Raw genomic sequence first — 20,634 nt, forward strand, 5'->3', positions numbered from 1 at the left:
TCCATGTCTTTTAAGTTACCTAATGTGCTGATGTACAATTTTTCATATATTTGTTTGTTATCCTTTTTGTTTTTATTAGGTTGTTAGTAATGTACACTTTTAAATTCCTAATTCTGGTAATATGAGGCTTCTCTATTTTCACTGTGGTTAATTTAGCTAAAGATTTGTCAGTTTTTTTTATGTTTTCAAGGAACCAGCTTTTGTTGTCATTTATTTTCTCTATTGTTTTTCTATTCTTTATTTCATCAATTTCTTCTCTGTTCTTTGTAATTCCTTCCTTCTGCTTGCTTTAGACTTAATTTGCTCTTATGTTTTTTCTCTGTATTATGTTGGAACATTAGATTATTGACTTCAGACCTTTCTTCTTCTGTAATATAGGTATTTATAGCTATAAACTTTCCTTAAAGCACTGGTTTAGTTACAACCCATACATTTTAATATATTGTGTCTTCATTTCCCTCATCTCAGAATACTTTCTGATTTTACCTTGTTTTCCTCTTTGATTGTTTATTTAGGAGCGTGTTGTTTCCCACTTTAGGAGTGAGTTTCCCATTGTTTCCATTTGATTTCCAATTTTATTCCATTGTATTCAGAGAATATCCTTTGTGTTATTCCTATCTTTTTACATTTATTAACATTTCATTTTTTTAAGTTGTAACATATGAACTATTCTGGGAATGTTCCGTGTAAACTTGAGAAGTATACATATATATGATCTGTTGTTCTGGGGTGAAATATTCTGATATCTATTAGTTCTAATTTGTTTACAGTGCTATTCAGGTCTTGTATTTCCTGGTTGATCTTTCTAGTTGTTGTATCCATTATTGAAAGTGGGTGTATTAGTCAGGATTCTGCAAAACACAGAACCAAAAGGATGTGTGTGATTATATATATGTGTGTCTGTGTGTTATGTGTCTCTCTCTTTAAAGACTTTTCTTACTTGATTATGGAGACTGATAAGTTCATATCTGCAGTTGGGCTGTCACATTCTAGACCCAGGGGAGCTGACAGTGCAGATCAAATCTGAAGAAAAATTACTTGTTCAGGGAGGCTAGTCTTTTTGTTCTGTTGAGGCCTTCAACTCACTGGGTGAGGCACACTTGCATTATGGATGGCATTCTGCTTACTCAGAATTTACCAGTTTAAATGTTAATATTATCCAAAAATACCCTTCAAGTTTGCACATGAAATTAACCATCACTGTGGGCTATTAAAGTCTCCAACTATTATAATTAATTTTTTTATTTCTCTTTTCATTTGTCATTTTTGCTCATGTATTTTGATCCTTTATTAGGTACATATATGTTTATAATTGTTATATCTTCCTGATGGATTGACTCTATTTTTACTATTTGGCTTTTTCCATGCTTTATTTTGAATGTATATTTGAGTCTTTGAACCTAAAGTATGTCTTATGTAGGCAGTATATTTTTGGATGACTGTTGTTTTTTTTTTTAAATCCAGCCTGACAATCTCTGCCTTTTGCTTCAATTATTTAATCTATTTACCTTTAATATTATTACTGATATATTTGAATCCATTTCTGCCATTTCAATTTTGTCTTAAATATGGCTCATATCTTTTTTGTTCCTACATTCCTCCTTTACTACTACTTTTTGGCATTCAGCGAATATTTTCTGTTGTAGCACTTTAATTTCTTTAATAATATTTTATTATATTTTTTTAGTGTTTTTAGTGGCTGCTTTAGGGTATTTTAACAGAATTATCTTTGTATTTTTCTAAGCTTATATCCAGTGACATATAAAAGCATTATTGAAGTATAGCCATATTCCCTTTTATCCCTTTTTGTGGTGATGTTATTATACGTATTATGTCTATTAATGTTACAAACACAACAATGCATTTTTATAATTATTGCTTTATGATATCTTATCATTCCTTAGCCCAATAAAACTTTGCTACCATCCACCTGATTTGTGCCGTTATTAGCAGTTATGTTACACATATGTTATATTTGTCATATGATTTAAGCCCATCAATATTTTATGTACATATTCTTTTTTTAAAGGTTTTATTTATTTATTTTTAGAGAGAGGATAGGGAGGGAGAGAAACATCAATGTGTGATTGCCTCTCATGTGGCCCCCACTGTGGACCTGGCACTCAACCCAGGGATGTCCCCTGACTAGGAATCAAATGGGTGACCCTTTAGTTCGCAGCCCATGCTCAATCCACTGAGGTACACAAGTGAAGGCTGTACATATTCTTTTAAGCAGTTCCTTTTCAAATCAGTTAAGAAAGTAGAAAACATACTTTTGAACAATTTACATAATTTTTGTAGGTGGGAATTAGGTTCTTCCATGGGATCATGAGAAAAGCATTTAAAGGACCTATGCACAGGGGATTGTGGTGTGGGTGTGGTTTATTTGTGTGGTAGAAGCTGCCCCTTGTGTTTCCACTGTCACATCTCCCTCTGTCCCACCATGGAAAAAGTCCAACTCTGTCTTCAGCAAGTCCTCAGCAAGGCCAAGATAAATGCCAGTGTCCAGAGTTTCTGCTTCATGTTAAAGTACAGTCCTTTGGAGCCCATAGGCAGCTGCTAAGATTCTCAGTCCCTATCTGGGTAGCTTAGATAATGTTTCCAGTTATACTGCATTCAGGCTCCCTCCTGGAGCCTGCATGTAGAGTTGCATGGCCATGGGCCATGTGGCTGCCAAAGGCCCCATGGTCATGTAGAAAGGATAAATGAACACACTGGGTTGAGTGTAGGTTACCCAGGCAAGAGGGACAGAGAGACAGAGAGAGGGAGAGCTCGCTTTTTTGTTCCTCTAGGATTATGTTACCTTGGGTGTGGGACAGGTCAGGTGCTTTTTCAAAATGACCAACTTCCCAGACATTTGCATGCTTTGGTAGGGTCCACATCCCAACCAATACATTCTTCCCCCAGGCTAGACTGACAGGCCTCTCTGGTTCAACACCTTCCTCTGCACCCTTTTGACTTCTTTTGCATATGTGCCTGCCTTCATCTTGCCCCACCTGGTTATCTGGCACTAGAGGGGGCGAAGGGAGAAGTGTTAATTCTCTCTGCAGAGAAATGCTATAATCCCATGGGGTGTGAAGCTGTAGCTTTCTGTCTAACAAGGAGGCTTATGCTTCCAAGTTTATTAATCTCAATATCTAGTTCCCTTTGCTCCCCTTTTCTAGCTAAATACTGCTGGTAACATAATTACCTTTACCAATGCTTTTTGCTTTCTCTTGTGAATTCAAATTACTGTCTCTGTCCACTTGGTGCTTCTGTCCCTTTTGGTCGCTGTTGCAACAGTGTCATCATACCTTTCTTTACTTCCAGGGATGTCCAACCTTTTGGTGTCTCTGGGCCACACTGGAAGAGGAAGAATTTTGTCTTGGGCCACACATTAAATACATTGTAACACGTAATCACAAAAAAATCTCATAATGTTTTAAGTAAATTTACAATTTAGTGTTGATCCACATTCATAGCCGTCCTGGGCTGCATGTGGCCCGTGGGCTGCTGGTTGGACACCCCTATAACCATGTTTCCTTTAGTTTTGTGAACGTATTTATACTACTTATTTTGAAGTGGTTTTTTTTTTTGATAAATCCAACATGTTGTCACTCTTCCAGCTTCTGTTGCCTACTTTTTTCCTGGTGTGTGGATTATACTTTTCTGTTTATTTGCATGACTTGTACATTTTTTTGTTAGACATGGATGTTTGAGATACTATATTGTAGCACATCTGGTTACTGTTCTTCCCCATCCCTCTCCTCCAGGTTTATTTGATCCATGACTAGCTGGATTATTCTAAACTCTATTTCCCCTCCAAAAGTGGTAAATTTCTGATATTGCTCCTAAGAAGGGTGCAGTTTTAGCTTTGTCAATTGACTGAGGATGATAGATTTTGGTCAGGCTCTCTTGTTTTCATTCCTTGACCACATCCAGGTGGTTAAACTTCACTAATTGGTGGCTGATTGTTTGATTGTTTTCAGTCATGCAGGCCCGTGGGTTGCTTGCATCTCAGGGTGGCTATGAATGTGGCCCAACAAAAAATTGTAAATTTACTTAAAACGTTATGAGGGTTTTTTGTGATTACATGTTGCAATGTTTTTAATGTGTGGCCCAAGACAATTGTCCTTCTTCAGTGTGGCTCAGAAACTCCAAAAGGTTGGCTACCCCTGCAGAGCATAAGGAACTCTACAAACCAATTCAGTATGTTTCCTGTGAAGTTTCTGAGTCAGTGTTTGATATTTTTTCCAACCATTTAAGTGCTCTTGCCAGCTGTCTTAGTTCTCATTTTTTCTCCTGCAAACTAGCAGGCCTATAGTTGAGCATTTATCATGAATTTTCTACAAGCTTGCCTTTCACCAGAAACTACACTGTTCTTGAGAATGCCTCTAGGCTTGAACTTCCCCATAATGTGTTGCAAATGAAGTCAGTTCCCTTTGAGAAGGAATTAGGACCTATATATTTTACATTGCCTCTCCAACCCCTTCCCCACCTGAAGCAAAATCTGAACCAGGCCTCAGGAGCTGTGATTGTGGAGAATATTATACTTCCCTCTGAGTGACACCCTCATTGTAGGAGTTAATTGTTTGGTGGAGGGAAGCAGCAGCCTCAGGTCCTCTTGGCCGAACCATTGCTGTCATAAGCTGGGGCAACGGAGTTTGGATCTTAAGTATTCTCAGTGCTCTATGCCCAAAGTAGAACCTTTCATTCCACAAATGGTGGGTAGATAGAAGAATGGAGTCTTCCTCTCTCAGTTGCACTTGCTTAAGACATGGCCTCAGCAACAATTAGCTGGGACAGGATGAAAAATGCTGCTATCTTGCTGCTGGGGAGAAGAAGCTGTCCTGGGTACTGGGTACTTGGGGGAGATGGAGGAGCCCTGTGTTTCTGCTGTACTATCCTGGCGTGTACTTTTTACCTTCCTTGAGGATGGAAGAAATGAATGATGTTGGTTTTGATACCATAAACACTTGCCTTTCTTACTGAATTTTTGTAATTTTGCTGAATAGGCATTTCTTCATTTGCTTTTAGCCCTTAAGACCATTTGCATAAGCTTTCAGTGTTTCTTTTTACAGTGTTCACCAGTTTTACTGGGGAGTGGGTCAGCAGAGCTCTTTATACAGTCATGTCAGAAGTTCTTCTCTATTTGTTGTTTTAAGCTTCTAGAGTTTGGGAGGATTTGTTATTTAGTAACGAGTGACTTCTACAGTAGATTAAAAGATATATACGGTTATAATTGTGATACATAGTGCCAAATTGTTGTGCCCGTTTATACTTCTAGTAGGAATATAAGAAGGTGCCTATTTTACCTATATTCTGGCCAGCCATCACATTGTTTTCATTCAAACTTTGAATGAAATGATCTTTGTTATTTAATAAGAAAAATATATTTTGTGCCCTGGCTGGCGTAGCTCAGTGGATTGAGCGCGGGCTGCGAACCAAAGTGTCGCGGGTTCGATTCCCAGCCAGGGTACATGCCTGGGTTGCAGGCCATGACCCCCAGCAACTGCACATTGATGTTTCTCTCTGTCTCTCTATCTCCCTCCTTTCCCTCTCTAAAAATAAATAAATAAAATCTTTAAAAATATGTATATATATTTTGAAATAGTTTTTGTTTGCATTTTTATTATGTATGAAAGAAGTCTAAGATACATTTTATATCCTTTTGTGTAAACTTTTTCTTTCATATACTTTGTTTCCATTGCCTGTGGCATTTCTAATTCATGTCCCACAATGCCCATCAAATTCGTTATATCATCTATAGAACTTGTTGGCTTCTCCTTTGAGTTTTTTTACTACTTAACTTTTTTACTTCCACAATCTTACCATTTTCTTACTTTTCTCCAAATTTCACACCTTGAGGGTAATCTTTGATATCTTTTGGACTGTTTTGAACAGAAAATCAATTCCCAAGTTCAGTCACTTTCTCTCAAGCAGTACCACTCAAATCCTGTAATTCCTCTGTGTCCTTAACTTCCATACCCTCTATCAAGGCTCTTAGCATACCAACTCTGAACATCTTATTGATTTCTTTTTCAGACATCAGCTACATTTTACATCTTCACTTTGAGGCAAGATATAAGGCACCAAAGAAAATAATTTATAAAATTTAGGTTAAAGGCAACCAATGGAAATTTTAGGACCTGTTTAATGGATTCTACAGGGAACATATCTTTAGGAGTGGATACCTAGGGGATACCAAATGTTTTAAGAAAACCAGATTGTGAGATTCAGAAATGTGTGGCCATTATTAAAGCTGCTATCTCCATGACATTTACTCATTTAAAAAAATATCAGTTGATGTCATCTCAGTGTCAGACACTGCTAAAAGTTAGAGAAAGATAGCTCTGTGCTTAGCTATTAAAGAGGACTATCTAGTCAAGAAGACATCGGGAGAAAGAGACAATTTATAAATAGAATTTAAGTATTATGAGTATGTTTGTATTAATATAATGATTTCTTTCCTTGATTTTTGGAAAAAAGATGTATAAACAGTTTTTAATAATCCTAAGTAGTTTTTGTTATTGATTGTACTTGAAGAAAAATAAAAAATAAAAAAATCTTTAAAAAGTATAAAAAATTAAGTAGGCATTTAAAAATTTTATAAGGATCCATAGCAAACGCAATCAGAATGTCACCAAGCTCTTTTGCAGACACCAACAAACCTTTTAAAAATTTTTTTGACAATGATTAAAATAAAATAAAAAAATAAAAATAAAAAAAGAAAGAACTTAGTCGCTATAAAAACAAAAAAAAATTTTTGATATTTTCCGATAGAAAATACCATGCCACTAGAAAACATTTGTGTATATGTAGAAAATACCATTTTCTATGGTTTATAGATACTTGAATTTACCTGTCATTTTATGAGTTTATTATGAACTGCTGCCGCCAAAAGCACATCTTTCATCTGTATGTATCTTTTGTTTTGAGGTTGGTCTTTTGTAGACTACACACACACACACATGCACACTTATTTTCTTTCTTTTTTAAAAAATATATTTTATTGATTATGCTATTACAGTTGTCCCATTTTCTCCCCTTCACTCCCCTCCACCCTGTACACCCTCTCCCACCCACATTCCCCCCTTTAGTTCATGTCCATGGGTCATACTTATAAGCTCTTTAGCTTCTACATTTCCCATAATATTTTTAACCTCCCCCTGTCTATTTTCTACCTACCATCTATGCTACTTATTCTCTCTGTACCTTTTCCCTCTCTCTCCTCCTCCCACTCCCCTGCTGATAATGTTCCATGTGATCTCCATTTCTGTGGTTCTGTTCTGTTCTAGTTGTTTGCTTGGTTTGGTTTTGGTTTTGTTTTAGGTGTGGTTGTTAATAATTGTGAGTTTGCTGTCATTTTACTGTTCATATTTTTTATCTTCTTTTTCTTAGAGAAGTCCCTTTAACATTTCATATAATAAGGGCTTGGTGATGATGAACTCCTTTAATTTGACCTCATCTGAGAAGGACTTTATCTGCCCTTCCATTCTAAATGAAAGCTTTGCTGGATACAGTAGTCTGGGATGTAGGTCCTTGCCTTCCATGACTTGGAATACGTCTTTCCAGCCCCTTCTTGCCTGCAAGGTCTCCCTTGAGAAATCAGCTGACAGTCTGATGGGAATTCCTTTGTAGGTAACTGTCTCCTTATCTCTTGCTGCTTCTAGGATTCTCTCCTTCATTTTAATCATGGGTAATGTGATTATGATGTGCCTTGGTGTGTTCCTCCTTGGGTCCAACTTCTTTGGAACTCTGTGAGCTTCCTGGACTTCCTGGAAGTCTATTTCCTTTGCCAGATTGGGGAAATTCTCCTTTGTTATTTGTTCAAATAACGTTTCCACTTGTTGCTCTTTCTCTTCCCCTTCTTGTACCCCTATAATTCAGATGTTGGAATGTTTAAAGATGTCCTGGAAGTTCCTAAGCCTCTCCTCATTTTTTTTGAATTCTTGTTTCTTCATTCCTTTCTGATTGGATATTTCTTTCTTCCTTCTGGTCCACTCCATTGATTTGAGACCCAGTTTTCTTCCCATCACTATTGGTTCCCTGTGCATTTTCCTTTATTTCACGTAGCATAGCCCTCATTTTTTCATCTAATTTGTGACCAAAGTCAACCAATTCTGTGAGCATCCTGATCACCAGTGCTTTGAACTGTGCATCTGATAGGTTGGCTATGTCTTCATCACTTAGTTGTTTTTTTTTTCTGAAGCTTTGATGTGTTCTTTTGTTTGGACCTTTTTTTTTTGTTTTGATGCACCTGTTATGTATGAGGGGTGGAGCTTTAGATGTTCACCAGGGCGGGGCAACCCATGTCACAGGGTGGTGATGCTGCATGTGAGGGAGGGGTTGGAGAGGAAACAACGGCACTTGCTCCACTCTCTGTTGGATTTGAGTCCCTTCTGCCACTTCCCCCAAGCAAACTGGGTCTTTGTGGTGCTGATTCCCGTGTGGGTGGGCCTGTGTATGATCTAGGACCCTGTGGGTCTCTCCAATGAACTCTCCTGTGAGGCTGGGAGTCTCTCCTGGCACCTTAACCCCCACAGGTGTTTTCAATTGGTGTTTTGAGGCTTTATTTCCCTGTGCTGGGACCCTGGGTTGTGCAGTCTGTCCCACTCCCCAGTTATGCCTGGTTTATCTGCATGCGAATGTGGGACTACCGTGTCAGCCAGCCACCTTGCCATCTTGTGCACCCAGGGTTTGTCAGCTGGTGCCTTGCGCACCGGGTGCCCCCACTGTTTTTGGCTGTGACCCCTCTCTGCCTGGAGGCCTGACCCCGCCCTTCCTACCGGTCTGGATGAATGTGTCTATTTTAACTCCTTGGTTGTCAGACTTCCATACAGTTCAATTTTCTGTCAGTTCTGGTTGTTATTTTGTTCCTAAATTGTTGTTGTCCTTATTTTGGTCGTGCAAGGAGGCACAGTGTATCTACCTACACCTCCATCTTAGCCGGAAGTCTATACCTATGATTTTTAAAAGTCAAAATCCAACAATATCAGAATGATCCCAGGGCAAGAAACTCCAAAGGTGAATTCAGTTCAAGTTAACAAAAAATTATAATCAGATTACATAATCATGATTCCAATAAACAAAAAGGAAAATGTATCCATATGCATAGCTTCTCATTTAGGAAATGTACTGAAATCTATTTTACAGATAAACAAGTGTTTTGATTGCTGTTTTAAGTGTCATGGGACTACTATATACCAAATAATTTGACAAGGAGTACCTAGTATCACTCCACTGTTTCTAATGACCAAGGGGAGGTCCAATAATCTATGGTTAAATGACTGGGCGCCTCACACAGGATAATAGAGAGTATAAAGTAAAATCCTTCAACCAATTCCAGAACACTTACTGTACTCTAGCAAGGCCATCCCAGGCTTTCAGATAAACACTGCAACTACCTTGGGAGAAAACTGAGCCATGTCTAGGAACTTGCTAACAAGGACAATCTCAGAGTAACAAGCCAAACAACAGGGACTTATAATTTTTAAAGTTGAGCTGTAATAGCTTAAAACAAACACACACACAGTGTCTAAATCACAGTTTTTCCTATGACCTACAAGCTTCCCAAATATGTCAGAATATGAGCAAGAGATATGACTTATTTATCTATTTTATCTGGTAAACTGGCATTCCTTAAAATACATGCAATAATTTTATCATGTTCCATATTCATTTGGAAATTAAATACATCTCTTTAGGGTAGTGATTTTCAACCAGTGTGCCGCAAAAGGCATACTGCTGTGCCACAAGAATTTTTAAAACATGCAATACCTGACTATTTAGTCAGGGACACTGACCTCTTCTCCCTTAGACTGTCAAATAAAAAAATGACAACTGCTCTGGCCACCTGGCTTAGTTGGTTGGAGAGTCATCCTGTATACCTAAAGATCGTGGGTTTGATCCTTGGTCAGGGCTCATATCTAGGTTGTAGGTTTGATCCCCAGTCAAGGTGCATACAAGAGGCAACTAGTCAATATTTATTTCTAAGATCAATGTTAATGTTTCTCTCTCTCCATTTCTCTCTCTCTAAAATCAATAAACATATCCTCAGGTAAAGGTTTAAAAACATCTTTTTAATGAAAACAGTCAACACAATAGCCATCCGGTATGAATGAATCAAAATATACTTATTTTTTGGTTAGACTGGCAAAAAAACAGATTTTTTTGGTGTGCCATAGGATTTTAGTTATTAGTTTACTTGTGCCATGAGATGAAAAAGGTTGAAAATCACTGAATTAAGGGATTAGTGCCAAGTTTTAATTTTAATAATGAAGAGAAACAAATTCAACAAACCAAATACTCATGAAAAAATAATTTGGGAGCTTACCTTTCCACAACCATACTGATTGTTTGTGTGAGATCTGGGTTTGTCACCTGGAGACGTTTCCACAAAGACCACACAAATTCTTTATCAGCCTTAAAGAAATAAAAGACATTCTAAATGCACTTGCTTTGTAGCTATAACAGAGAAGACAATATATGACATTAAATTAAAAACAAAAAAATTACATGATTGTTAGTATTATAACTATAAAATAGATTCTTTTTAGCAAGAAAGCTTTATTTTAAAAAGTTCTTATACTGGTAATCAACATTCACTTTTACTATTTCTACCTTTCACATTTTAGGGTATAAACACTGAAATGCTGAATATCAAGGTACATTCACTCTACACAGAAACTGTCCTCTATTTTCATCTCCCTTTCCAGCAACATTCCTTGAAAGAACTGCTTATAATCACTGTTTCCACTTCTTTCTCTCTCATTCACTCTACAATCTCCTCCATATTTCCCTCCCCACTATTATGCTAAAATCATTTTTCAAGGTCCTCTATAAAGCCAAATCCAAATGGACAATGAACAGTTTCAGTCCATAAAGCCTAGCCCAGTTATCAACACTAGTTGACTATTAGGAATCACTTTTGGGGAGTTTTTTGTTTTGTTTTGTTTTGTTTTAACAGTGACTATCTAGAGATACTGATTTAATTGGTCTCAGGTAAGGTTGAAGTACTTTTTAAAAGCTTTTAAGATGCCCTGACGGGTGTGGCTCAGTAGATTGAGCACTGGCCTGCAAGGCTAAAGATCAAAGGTCGAAGGTCACTGGTTCATTCCTGGTCAGGAAACCTGCCTGGGTTTCGAGCCAGGTCCCCAGTTGGGGGCCTGCAGGAGGCAATCCATTGATCTATCTTTTGCACATCACTGTTTCTCTCCCTCTCTTTCTGCCTCCCCTCTCTCTCTAAAACTAAATATGGTAAATAAAATCTCAAAAAAAAAAAGCACCTGAAGTAATTCTATGCACACAGCATTGAAAACCAATGCTCTAGGTTACCTCATTTAATCCATGGTTTTATATTTTACATATCGACTCTACAATGATGACTCCCCCATCTTTCTCTAGCTGTCTCCTCCAGCCCTAGATGCAGATTGGAATCTCCAAATGCCTACTCAATTAATTCCACTTGAATACCTAAGAGGTATCTGAAATTTAATTTACCCAAAATAAAATGTTTGGTTTCCTACGCTTTCAAAAACCTGCACCTCTGTGTCTCAGAATATGACACCACCTACTCATTTGTTCAAAGACCTAAAATCTAGGAGTCAATCTGGGTTGCTCTTTTCCTCACATTTCACATCCAGACCATCAGTAAATCCTACAGCCTTACCTACAAAACATATCCCAATTCTAACCACTTCTCAACTCCTCCATCACTATGACCTTCATCCAAGATCAAATCCATCTCTAGTCCAGTTCCCCACAATGGTACCCTAACCTCTTTACAACTCAAAATCCTCCAATGGGTTCCTGTCAATTAGGAAAAGAATCCAAACTCTTTACCAAGACTATAAGACCCCGTATTACCTGACCCCATACATACCTGTCTGACCTCATCTAACACTCTCCCCCTTGTTTACAATGACTTTCTTGCTCTACCTGTACCAAGGCCTTTGTACATGTACCATCCACCCGATCTTCATGTAGATTATTCTCCATTATATTTATAGCCACCAAAACACATGTCCCTGGTAACCCTTTGCCCTGTTTAATTTTTTTTCATATCACATTTAAAAATGCTGTATTTTATTGTTTGTTTGTATTTACTTGCGTTTATCTTTATTTGTAAATCTCTCCATCATCCATTCTCCCCCTACTTAGTAAAAGAAAACATTTTGGCTCTTTTCTACACAATCAAAAGACTTGTCTCTCTTGCCTGTGGGCTATGTAACTATGTTCTGCCAATAAAATATAAGAAATGTTGTTAGAAATGTTAAAATTAGATTTATATCTACCAATTCTGTTATATTTTTCCCAGTATGTTGTTGCTTATTTAGCTTTATGACGAATTCTTTAAGAAAAGATAGTTATAAACTTCATATATTCAAATTTATCTATCTTTTCTACTCTAGCTTGTGAATTTTATGTACCAATTAGAAGGCCCTCTCTACTCCAATATTAGAAATATATTTACCTATGCTTACTTCTAAAATTTTATGTTTTCATTTTTTAATGTTCAAATCTTCGCTCTATTTTGTTATATGCTTTTGATAGCATGAGTACTGGCGAGTACTATCTAACGATTCTTACACCTCGTGCTTTACTTTATCCTTTTAATAAAAGTAAGAATTCAACACTTGGGTTAAAGACAAGAAATGTCAATACAGGGGTGGGCAAAAGTAGATTTAAAATTGTGAGTGCAAGAAACAGTTTATTCTTATATTGTTTATTAATTATTGTATTATCTTCCATACAAACTGTAAACCTACTTTTGCCCACCCCATATATACACATTCGTAACTTGCTTGAAAGGGAAAAAGTATGCTACTACAACTTCATGTGCTCTAATCTCTCTACTTGTAAAAAAACAAAATCTCTTGAAATCAGCATTATCTATAAATTTATCTTATAGTTAGCTTCCAAATAAAATAGCAAAGATTGTCATGTATTTTCATCTCAACTTTTCTACCTAAAATACCAAGCAAGAAAGATTAATATAAATAAAAAGTAAAAAAACAATTTTCAACATTTATAAAATAATGGAGTTACTTCAGCTTCAATAAGTATGACTTACTAATAAAGGATTGAGCTCTAGCAGTGAAAATTACAATAAATCAATAAATAACTGATGAAAAAAACCCTTGCACTTTAATTTATCCTTTTTTCTCCTTTTCTTTTTACTGTTGTTATGGTTATTTCACGTCTCCTTTTCAATCCCCAACAAAAAAGAAATAAATTCTCCTTAAGCTGTTTTTATTATAGAGGCCAGAGGAAAAAAAAGCCTCCTCCAGAAGATAAGAGTCCCCCAAAACATTTTATTGTTTACACCCAATTTATACCCAAAAGTCATTTCAGGAAAACTTGCCAATTTCCGAATTTCTTTAAAGTTTCATTATTAATTTCTTCCTTTCATTTATGGTCAACAACAGTATTCAGATTTTGTTTTTCACCTAAATATACTCAAATGTATAAGTGATATCCAATTTAGAAAAAAAAAGTTCTATTGCGAACAATAAAAGGCTATGAATAGATTGTGGGACTGGTGTACATATTAGTTTTTGTGAGTTTGTTAGGTATTTAAATGCTATGTCATCTTCAATGTGGATTATACCTCTGGGTACTAAAAAGACCTTCTTTCATACACAAAGAGAAGTAAAGACCCCAGCAAACACAAAACTAGTTTTAAAACTATTCCAGACATTAAAACAAGAAAACTAACCATTGCCAATAACATCATTCTTATTATTTTCCCTTCCTTTGAACATTATGTTCTTTTTTAAAAATTAAAAATAAAAACCTTTAAAAATTACTCATAAAATCTCTTTATTATTACTACAAAACTTCTACACAGAATCAAATAATTTCAAATTTAAATTAAAATATCCTACTCTTTCTCACAACATTTATTAAACTCAGCCTATGAACAAGTTGACTAATGCTAAGGGATTTGGGCCTACATTATTTTAGTAGTGGATTAGTTTTGACTTTTACTTATCAGCTCGCATGGAAATAAATATCCCCTTCAGAGACATCCAAAACTGTCTTTTTCACTGGGTATCTACTCTCCCAGCACCTAAGTTAGTGTCTGGCAACATAACAGGCCCCCCAACTGACTTTACTGGAGGAATGAATTCAACAAATATAAAAAATCTATTTCCTATATTTAAATAACTTGCCTATCAGAACTCAGGGAAGACAATAAAAGTTTAATTAAAAAGTATAGCATAAAGTAGCCACTCAAATTATTACTATAAAGAATACTTGCACAAAAATATTCATCTACTAGAATACAGATACTAACAATGAAAAAGATTCTAATTATACAACATGTTTTCCATTTCTTTTCTCTGTGAATGACTAAACAAGTTTACAACACAGATAAATATCTAACAAAAAATATAACTTCATGAGTTCTCTCATCAGATACTCTTAATTCCAACATCACATGCTGCTATGAAAGTTTAAAGTTGGAATAATGAATATATATTTCATTTAAATGCCCTAAGTAATTTTTTACCTGAAACTGGTTTATAGCTTTAATAAAAATTTTTGATTGCTACTAAAAAAGGAAATAAGCTTTGAAATATATATACACATATGTGGAGATATATATTTATATATACATAGATATATAACATACTTTTTCTCATCTGATATTCTGTAAGGGGTGATAAATGTGTACATACACATACCCACATCATCCCTTATTACAAATAGAACACATTTTTGTTATCTTCATCTAAGGACTATTTTTTCATTGCTTTCAGAAAGAGATGAAGGGAGAGAAACACTGATACAAGGGAGAAGCATCAATTGGTTTTTCTGGGACACACCTGGACCAGGGATCAAACTCACAACCTAGGTATGTGCTGTGACTAGAAATTGAACCCACCAACTTTAGTTATGGAACAAAGCTCCAACCAACAGAGCCACATTGGCCAGGATAATAGAACATATTCTTGAAATATACAATCGAAATTAAGAGTATGGTGAAGTTAGGTTTTAAATCAATGAATAACACATAAATGTCACGGACTTAAATCTACCCTTTGGAGCATCATTGAACATTTCTTAGAAAAAAACTACATTTGGAAGCTAACATCCTATCTTCAGTAAGTCCACCACAGACAGCCTTTCTATCACATTGTAATTAATCATGTTTTCTTCAACTAAACGTGTGTGTACAGTGCTTGCTAATCTGGGGCCATGTGAAAAAAAGTTTTAAGTAAATATACAATCACATAGAGTAGGATAAGGTTCTCATATTCAGAGAAACACTTGGAACTGAGATTTTTTTTTTACATGCTTATTCTGAGTCATCCCATGGAGAGGACTGGTATAAGGAATCACTCAAATTTTCTATTTCTCCAAGTACATATAATTAAATTCGTGTAAGTTGAATGTGGAAAAAACCAACTAACCTAAATGAATCTTTAATTATAACCAAAGACTAATTAGCAAAGTTCTTTTCCCCAAACTGTGTATTTGGCCTGTTACTAGGGTGTGAAATTTAGTCAATCTGAGCTGCATTTTTCTAAAGGAACAGAATTTAAAAGAAAATACCAGAGTTAATAACACAGAGTAAGTCATCTTTCTGAAATTACATGTACATGTATGTTTTGTATATTTACTAGATTGAAATGTCAAATGAATTTATTTTGGGTTACAATTTTGGAAAGATTTTAAAAATATAGGGTAAATACTACATATTCTTGGATAGTGTGATTTCTAGCTGAATTAAGTGGAAGAGCAAGTAAAAAAAGTGGACAATTACTTAGATACCTCTTCACAAAACAGTTTGAAGTTCATTATTGTTTTCCATGTTTTCCGAAGAGGAGGATGGTTTGACTGAAGTTTTATGGTATAGGATACTATCGATCTTGTCTATGATTATCTAATAGTGTCAATATTACAAAAATCTCAAGTTCCATTGTTCTAGGCTAATCATGGCCATCTCCGTTCTTACACTGCCTAGAATATTTCATTCATCTTCCTAGTCCATATATGTCCAAGGTCACAGAGGCCAGCACTATGTTTGAAGCCACACTTTTTAAAGAATATAGTAGTGAATGAATTTGGGGGAGGGGAGGTGGTCATTGGGCTGCTTCAAACAAACTGATTTTCTTAATTAAGTCAATAATAAAAAGCAAATATCCTAGTTCCTTAGCCACTAAGGGCACAACAATAGGAAATGTGTAGTGAGGGCTCTAGAGCAAAGAGTGTAGTAAATATATGGGCAAATGGAATCTTAGGACCTGACAAAGTAACAAAGGCTTTTATCATGGTTTCCTATCTTTAAACTACCCAAGGTTGAGGTGTACAGATGACATGCTTCAGTTCATTAGTATCTTCTATTTACCACTTTGGTCCTTAACCACTGAGGAACAGAAAATGGGAAAGGAAACGGGGAAAATAGAAAAAGGAGGTAGCCACCTAATATCTACCCACCTGTTTAAGAAATGATACTCAATTTCAACAAATTTTCCTGTTTTTAAAGCCTTGCCTCAGTCAGCAAGGACCTCCAAAAGGGGCAAAATAATCCAATAGAACAAATTCTAAGAGAATGAACTTCATGAATTTTTATTAATCTAAACAGATACTACTCATAATGATACCTCGGTGTTATGCAGTTCCTAATTGGTTCTATCCTGAAAACTGTGCCTCAAATTTCTACTACTGAGTGAATTCCCAACATTTAATTATGCAATCCCGTCTAAAGTCTCTGGTTAAATCACAAAGGAATGGTAAGACTGAAAAAATAAAGGGAAATCAAATCTCTCTGAACATGAGTACAGTCGAGCTATCTCCATTACACACAAACTCTACAAATCACAGTAAAGTGATGTTAACCCAATTGACCTGGTAAATGACATGAAAATAAATGTCTCACTCAAGGACTACGGAATTGGTATGGCTGGTTAATGAGTATCATCTACTTTGTGTTCAAGTTCCAGGCCCAAGGCTCCCTAAAAATTATTGGTCTGTGTTTACAACTTAAGTTGACTTAAGAACAAGGACAAGAGTGGGTCTGAAAATTAAAGTCTCTTTTATCGGTGGATTTAATTTTAATAAAAATGTTTAAACTTTCCTAGTCAACACTTCAACTTGGCCACTGCACTCCACTCCTGCTGCATCAAGTACCACTACGGTTACGACGGAGAACTTGGGCCTGGGGGCTGGAGTGCAGGGTGCGTCTGCTCCTTCTGGTGGTATCCAAATGAAGAAAGCCAAACCCGGGGAACCCAGACGAACTCTGCCGGCCGCTGTCCAGAGAGGGGCAGAGGTAGGACAGCCAGGAGACAGCGTTCCTCCAGCGACGAAAACGGGAAGCGCTGGGTGTGGGAACCGGCAGGGAGCGCCGCCGGGCGGGGCGGCTGAGTCCCCAACCCACGCCGCTACGCAGCCCAAGGCAGAGGAAGAGGGTCGCGCCTCCCCCCAGGCCCCGGCCCGCTGTGGAGAAGAAAGGCCGGCGACAGGAGTCCTCGATACCTGACACAGGGCCAGCTCCTCCTTTAGGCTGCTCAGCTCTTCCTCCAGCAGCTGCGTCCGGGTCACCACTGCCTCCTCTACCGAGATGCCCTCTAGCCGCTCGGACCCCTTGGGCGCGCTGAGGAGGGGAGCCTGAGCCGGAGCTGCCCCCTCTAGCCCTCGCCGGCCCCCTAACTCTTTTTCACCCCGTCTGGATACATTGCTTTTGTCCACAACGCCCTCCCCCGCTGCGCCGGCCAGACCCAAGGCCTCGCTGCTCACAGCGGGTACCACAGTTCCCCGCCCAACACGTGAGGACCGGGGCCCTGAAAGTCGGGCAGAGGACCGAGGGAGCGCTGATGGCGAAGAGCGCGCCGACATGGCTACGGCTGCTAACGGGTCAAGTAGCTTCTTGGAAACTCCACCTCCCCTTCCCCATCCCGGCGAGCCTGAGCTCCAAAGTACGCATGCGCGAGCCCTTTTCCCGCCGTGGCACGCGGGGTCTCGCGCCGCGGGTCCTGGCGGACTTCCCAGGAGCTGAGCGCCCGGCCTGAGCTTTGGACTGCGCACGCGCCATGCCCCAAGAGGTTAAGCAGGCCCTCCTCGAGCGCCACCACCTTGTGTTTTGCGGGAACCTGCTGCCCTCAACACCGTACCTGCCCACCCATCTAAAACCCTACCCGACAGTTGAGTCTAGCTAACGTCTCCCATTTTAAAGTCTTCCTTGACAAGCCCCTACCTCCAAATGATCCCTTATTGTGAACACTTTGCCTTCAAGGCCCCTGCCAACTTGCCTGTCTTGTTTCACTGGCCACCCTGGAGTGTTAGCTACACAGCTAATCTTTCCAGCAGGGTTGTAAACTCCTTGAGGATCAGGAGTAAGTTTTACACTTGTGCTTTCTTCACATCCTTTAGGAAAACCGCTTTATGTACAGCTGACATCCCGCTGACTGACAGACAGCCTTGTGCTGAGCTGGAACTGTCAGGCAGGTTTCCCATCTGAATTATGATATTTACATACCCTTTGTCTTTTGTTTTGCAAGAGTCATGATTTCCTTTGAATTTTTGTCAGCTTCTTTATGTGTTGGTGGAACATCAGAGTGTGACCTACATTGCCTGATAGTTTGGGTCCTTGGAATAATTTGAAATCAGTTAAGCTGGTGTAGGGTTTACGAAATAAGACCAGCTTTCTTTACCCTTAATCCTTTTTTAAAATTTGTCTTCCCACTATCTCTTTCTTTTTAAACTTCAAATAGGCAATAACATGCTCTTTCTCTGTCATTGTAACACATACACTAGTGACAAGTTTAGTAAGGAGATGCACATTGAGCCAGCAACAGAGTTGCACCAAACGCTAGATCTGCTCTCTTCTGGAAAGAAAAAAAAAGGTTCTAGAATATTGGAGAGCTGGGATGGGGAGAAGACGGCTGTGGAAGTAGGAAGCTAACTGCTTTAACTGATGACCTCTTCATTTAATCAAAATTACAGCTCTATAGCATATCTAGTTAGCCTTAAAAAAAAAAACACTTCCGATTTTAGAAGTCTGTGAAGGCAAGAGAGTGAGCTTCCATCCCACTGAAGGTGAATGAATAGCTCACAACATTTATAAAAGGATTACATTAGAAAAATTGCATATGAGCCTGTTTTAAAAGAAGTCACTGCCATATCAAACTTTTACAATATGCTGAGTCTATGACTAAACACCGTTCATATACATACTTAATCAATTCTTACAATATCACAGTAAAATAGATATTATTCCCATTTTACTGGTGAGACTCAAGAAGTTGTTGTTTCTTGCCTGAAGTCTCACATCTGGTATTAGAAACGCTAGGATATGAATCCACTTAACTCTAAAACTTGTGCGTTTGATCCCTACCCTTACTTCATATCTGTCACTTGAAATACAGCATTAGGTCTGATAGCATATAATAAGATTTCACTGGGCTGAAGATTCACATGTTTGGCACAAATCAGTATGAATGCACATTTTAAATGGCTATTTGTTATTCACTCAAAAGTGCATCATGGCATCTGATTATAGAAAGATTCTTTTGAAAAGCAATGAAAACTGTTATGTACACTGGGTAAATAAACATATTTGACTCAAAAAAGGTTAATATCCTGGATCTATAACTAGGCAGACAATTTTTTAACTTTCTTTTTATTGTGGTAAAATACACATAACATAAAATTTACCATTTATTGTGAAGTGAGTGAAAATGAAAAACAATTCAGAATCATTGAGCACATTCACAATGTTAGGCAACCATTACAACCAGTTCCAGAACATTCTCACCACCTCCAACTAAAACCCCATACCCATTAAACAGTCACTCCCCATTCTAACCCCGCAACCCCCAGGCTCAAGATAATCACCAATCTGCTTTCTATCTATATGGATTAGACTATTCTATTTCAAATAAATAAAACCATGCAATACATACATAGTCTTTTATATCTGGCTTCTTTCACTTAGAAGAATATTTCCAAGCTTCGTCCATTTTGTAGCATGTATCAGTACTTCATTTGTATGGGTATATCACAATTTGTTTTTCAATTCATCCATTGATGAGCATTTAGGTTGATTCTACTTTTTCCTATTGTGAATAGAACTGCTATGAATATTCACTTATAAGTTATTTTTGAACATTTATTTTCAATTATTTTGTGCATATACCTAGGAGTGGAACTGCTGGGTCATATGGTAATTTTATGTTTAAGGTATTAAGGAACCACGAAACTGCTTTCTACAGTGGCTGCACAACTTTACATTCCCACGAACAATGTATAAAATTCAAATTGCTCTGCATCCTCATGAACACCTGTTTTCCTTTTTTTTAAAAAAAGAAAAATCTGTTCTCTTTATGGCCATACTAGTGGGTGTGAAATGATACCTCGTTGTAGTTTTGGTTTGCATTTCTCTAATAACATTGATCATCTTTTCATGTACTTGGACATTTGTTTATCTTTTTTGGAGACATGTCTATTTAAATTCTTTGTGCATTTTTTTATTTGGGTTGTTTTTGTCTTTTTGTTGTTGAGTTGTAATTGTTCTTCGTTGGAAGACAGTTTTTAACAATAGAAACTTGCACTTTTTCAGAACTGTACATAGAGTTGTTTCATGTATTAGTTATTTTCTGAAATGACAGAAATGTGTGAAACATTGAATACTAACATGTGTAA

The 20,634-nt window shown here is 37.4% G+C and overlaps 1 protein-coding gene across 1 annotated transcript in view; it reads right to left on the minus strand.

Annotated features, from left to right (window-relative positions):
- Window positions 1-17,970, minus strand: part of CNTLN (centlein) — a 307,559-nt gene extending 289,589 nt beyond the window's left edge. Inside the window, 2 exon segments of the mRNA XM_036021559.1 lie at window positions 10,316-10,404; window positions 17,470-17,970. Coding sequence (XP_035877452.1) covers window positions 10,316-10,404; window positions 17,470-17,829 — 449 coding nt within the window. The 5' untranslated portion in view covers window positions 17,830-17,970.
- Window positions 17,971-20,634: the final 2,664 nt, after the last annotated feature.

This window comes from Phyllostomus discolor, chromosome 3 (assembly GCF_004126475.2).
Source record: "Phyllostomus discolor isolate MPI-MPIP mPhyDis1 chromosome 3, mPhyDis1.pri.v3, whole genome shotgun sequence".
NCBI lineage: Eukaryota > Metazoa > Chordata > Mammalia > Chiroptera > Phyllostomidae > Phyllostomus > Phyllostomus discolor.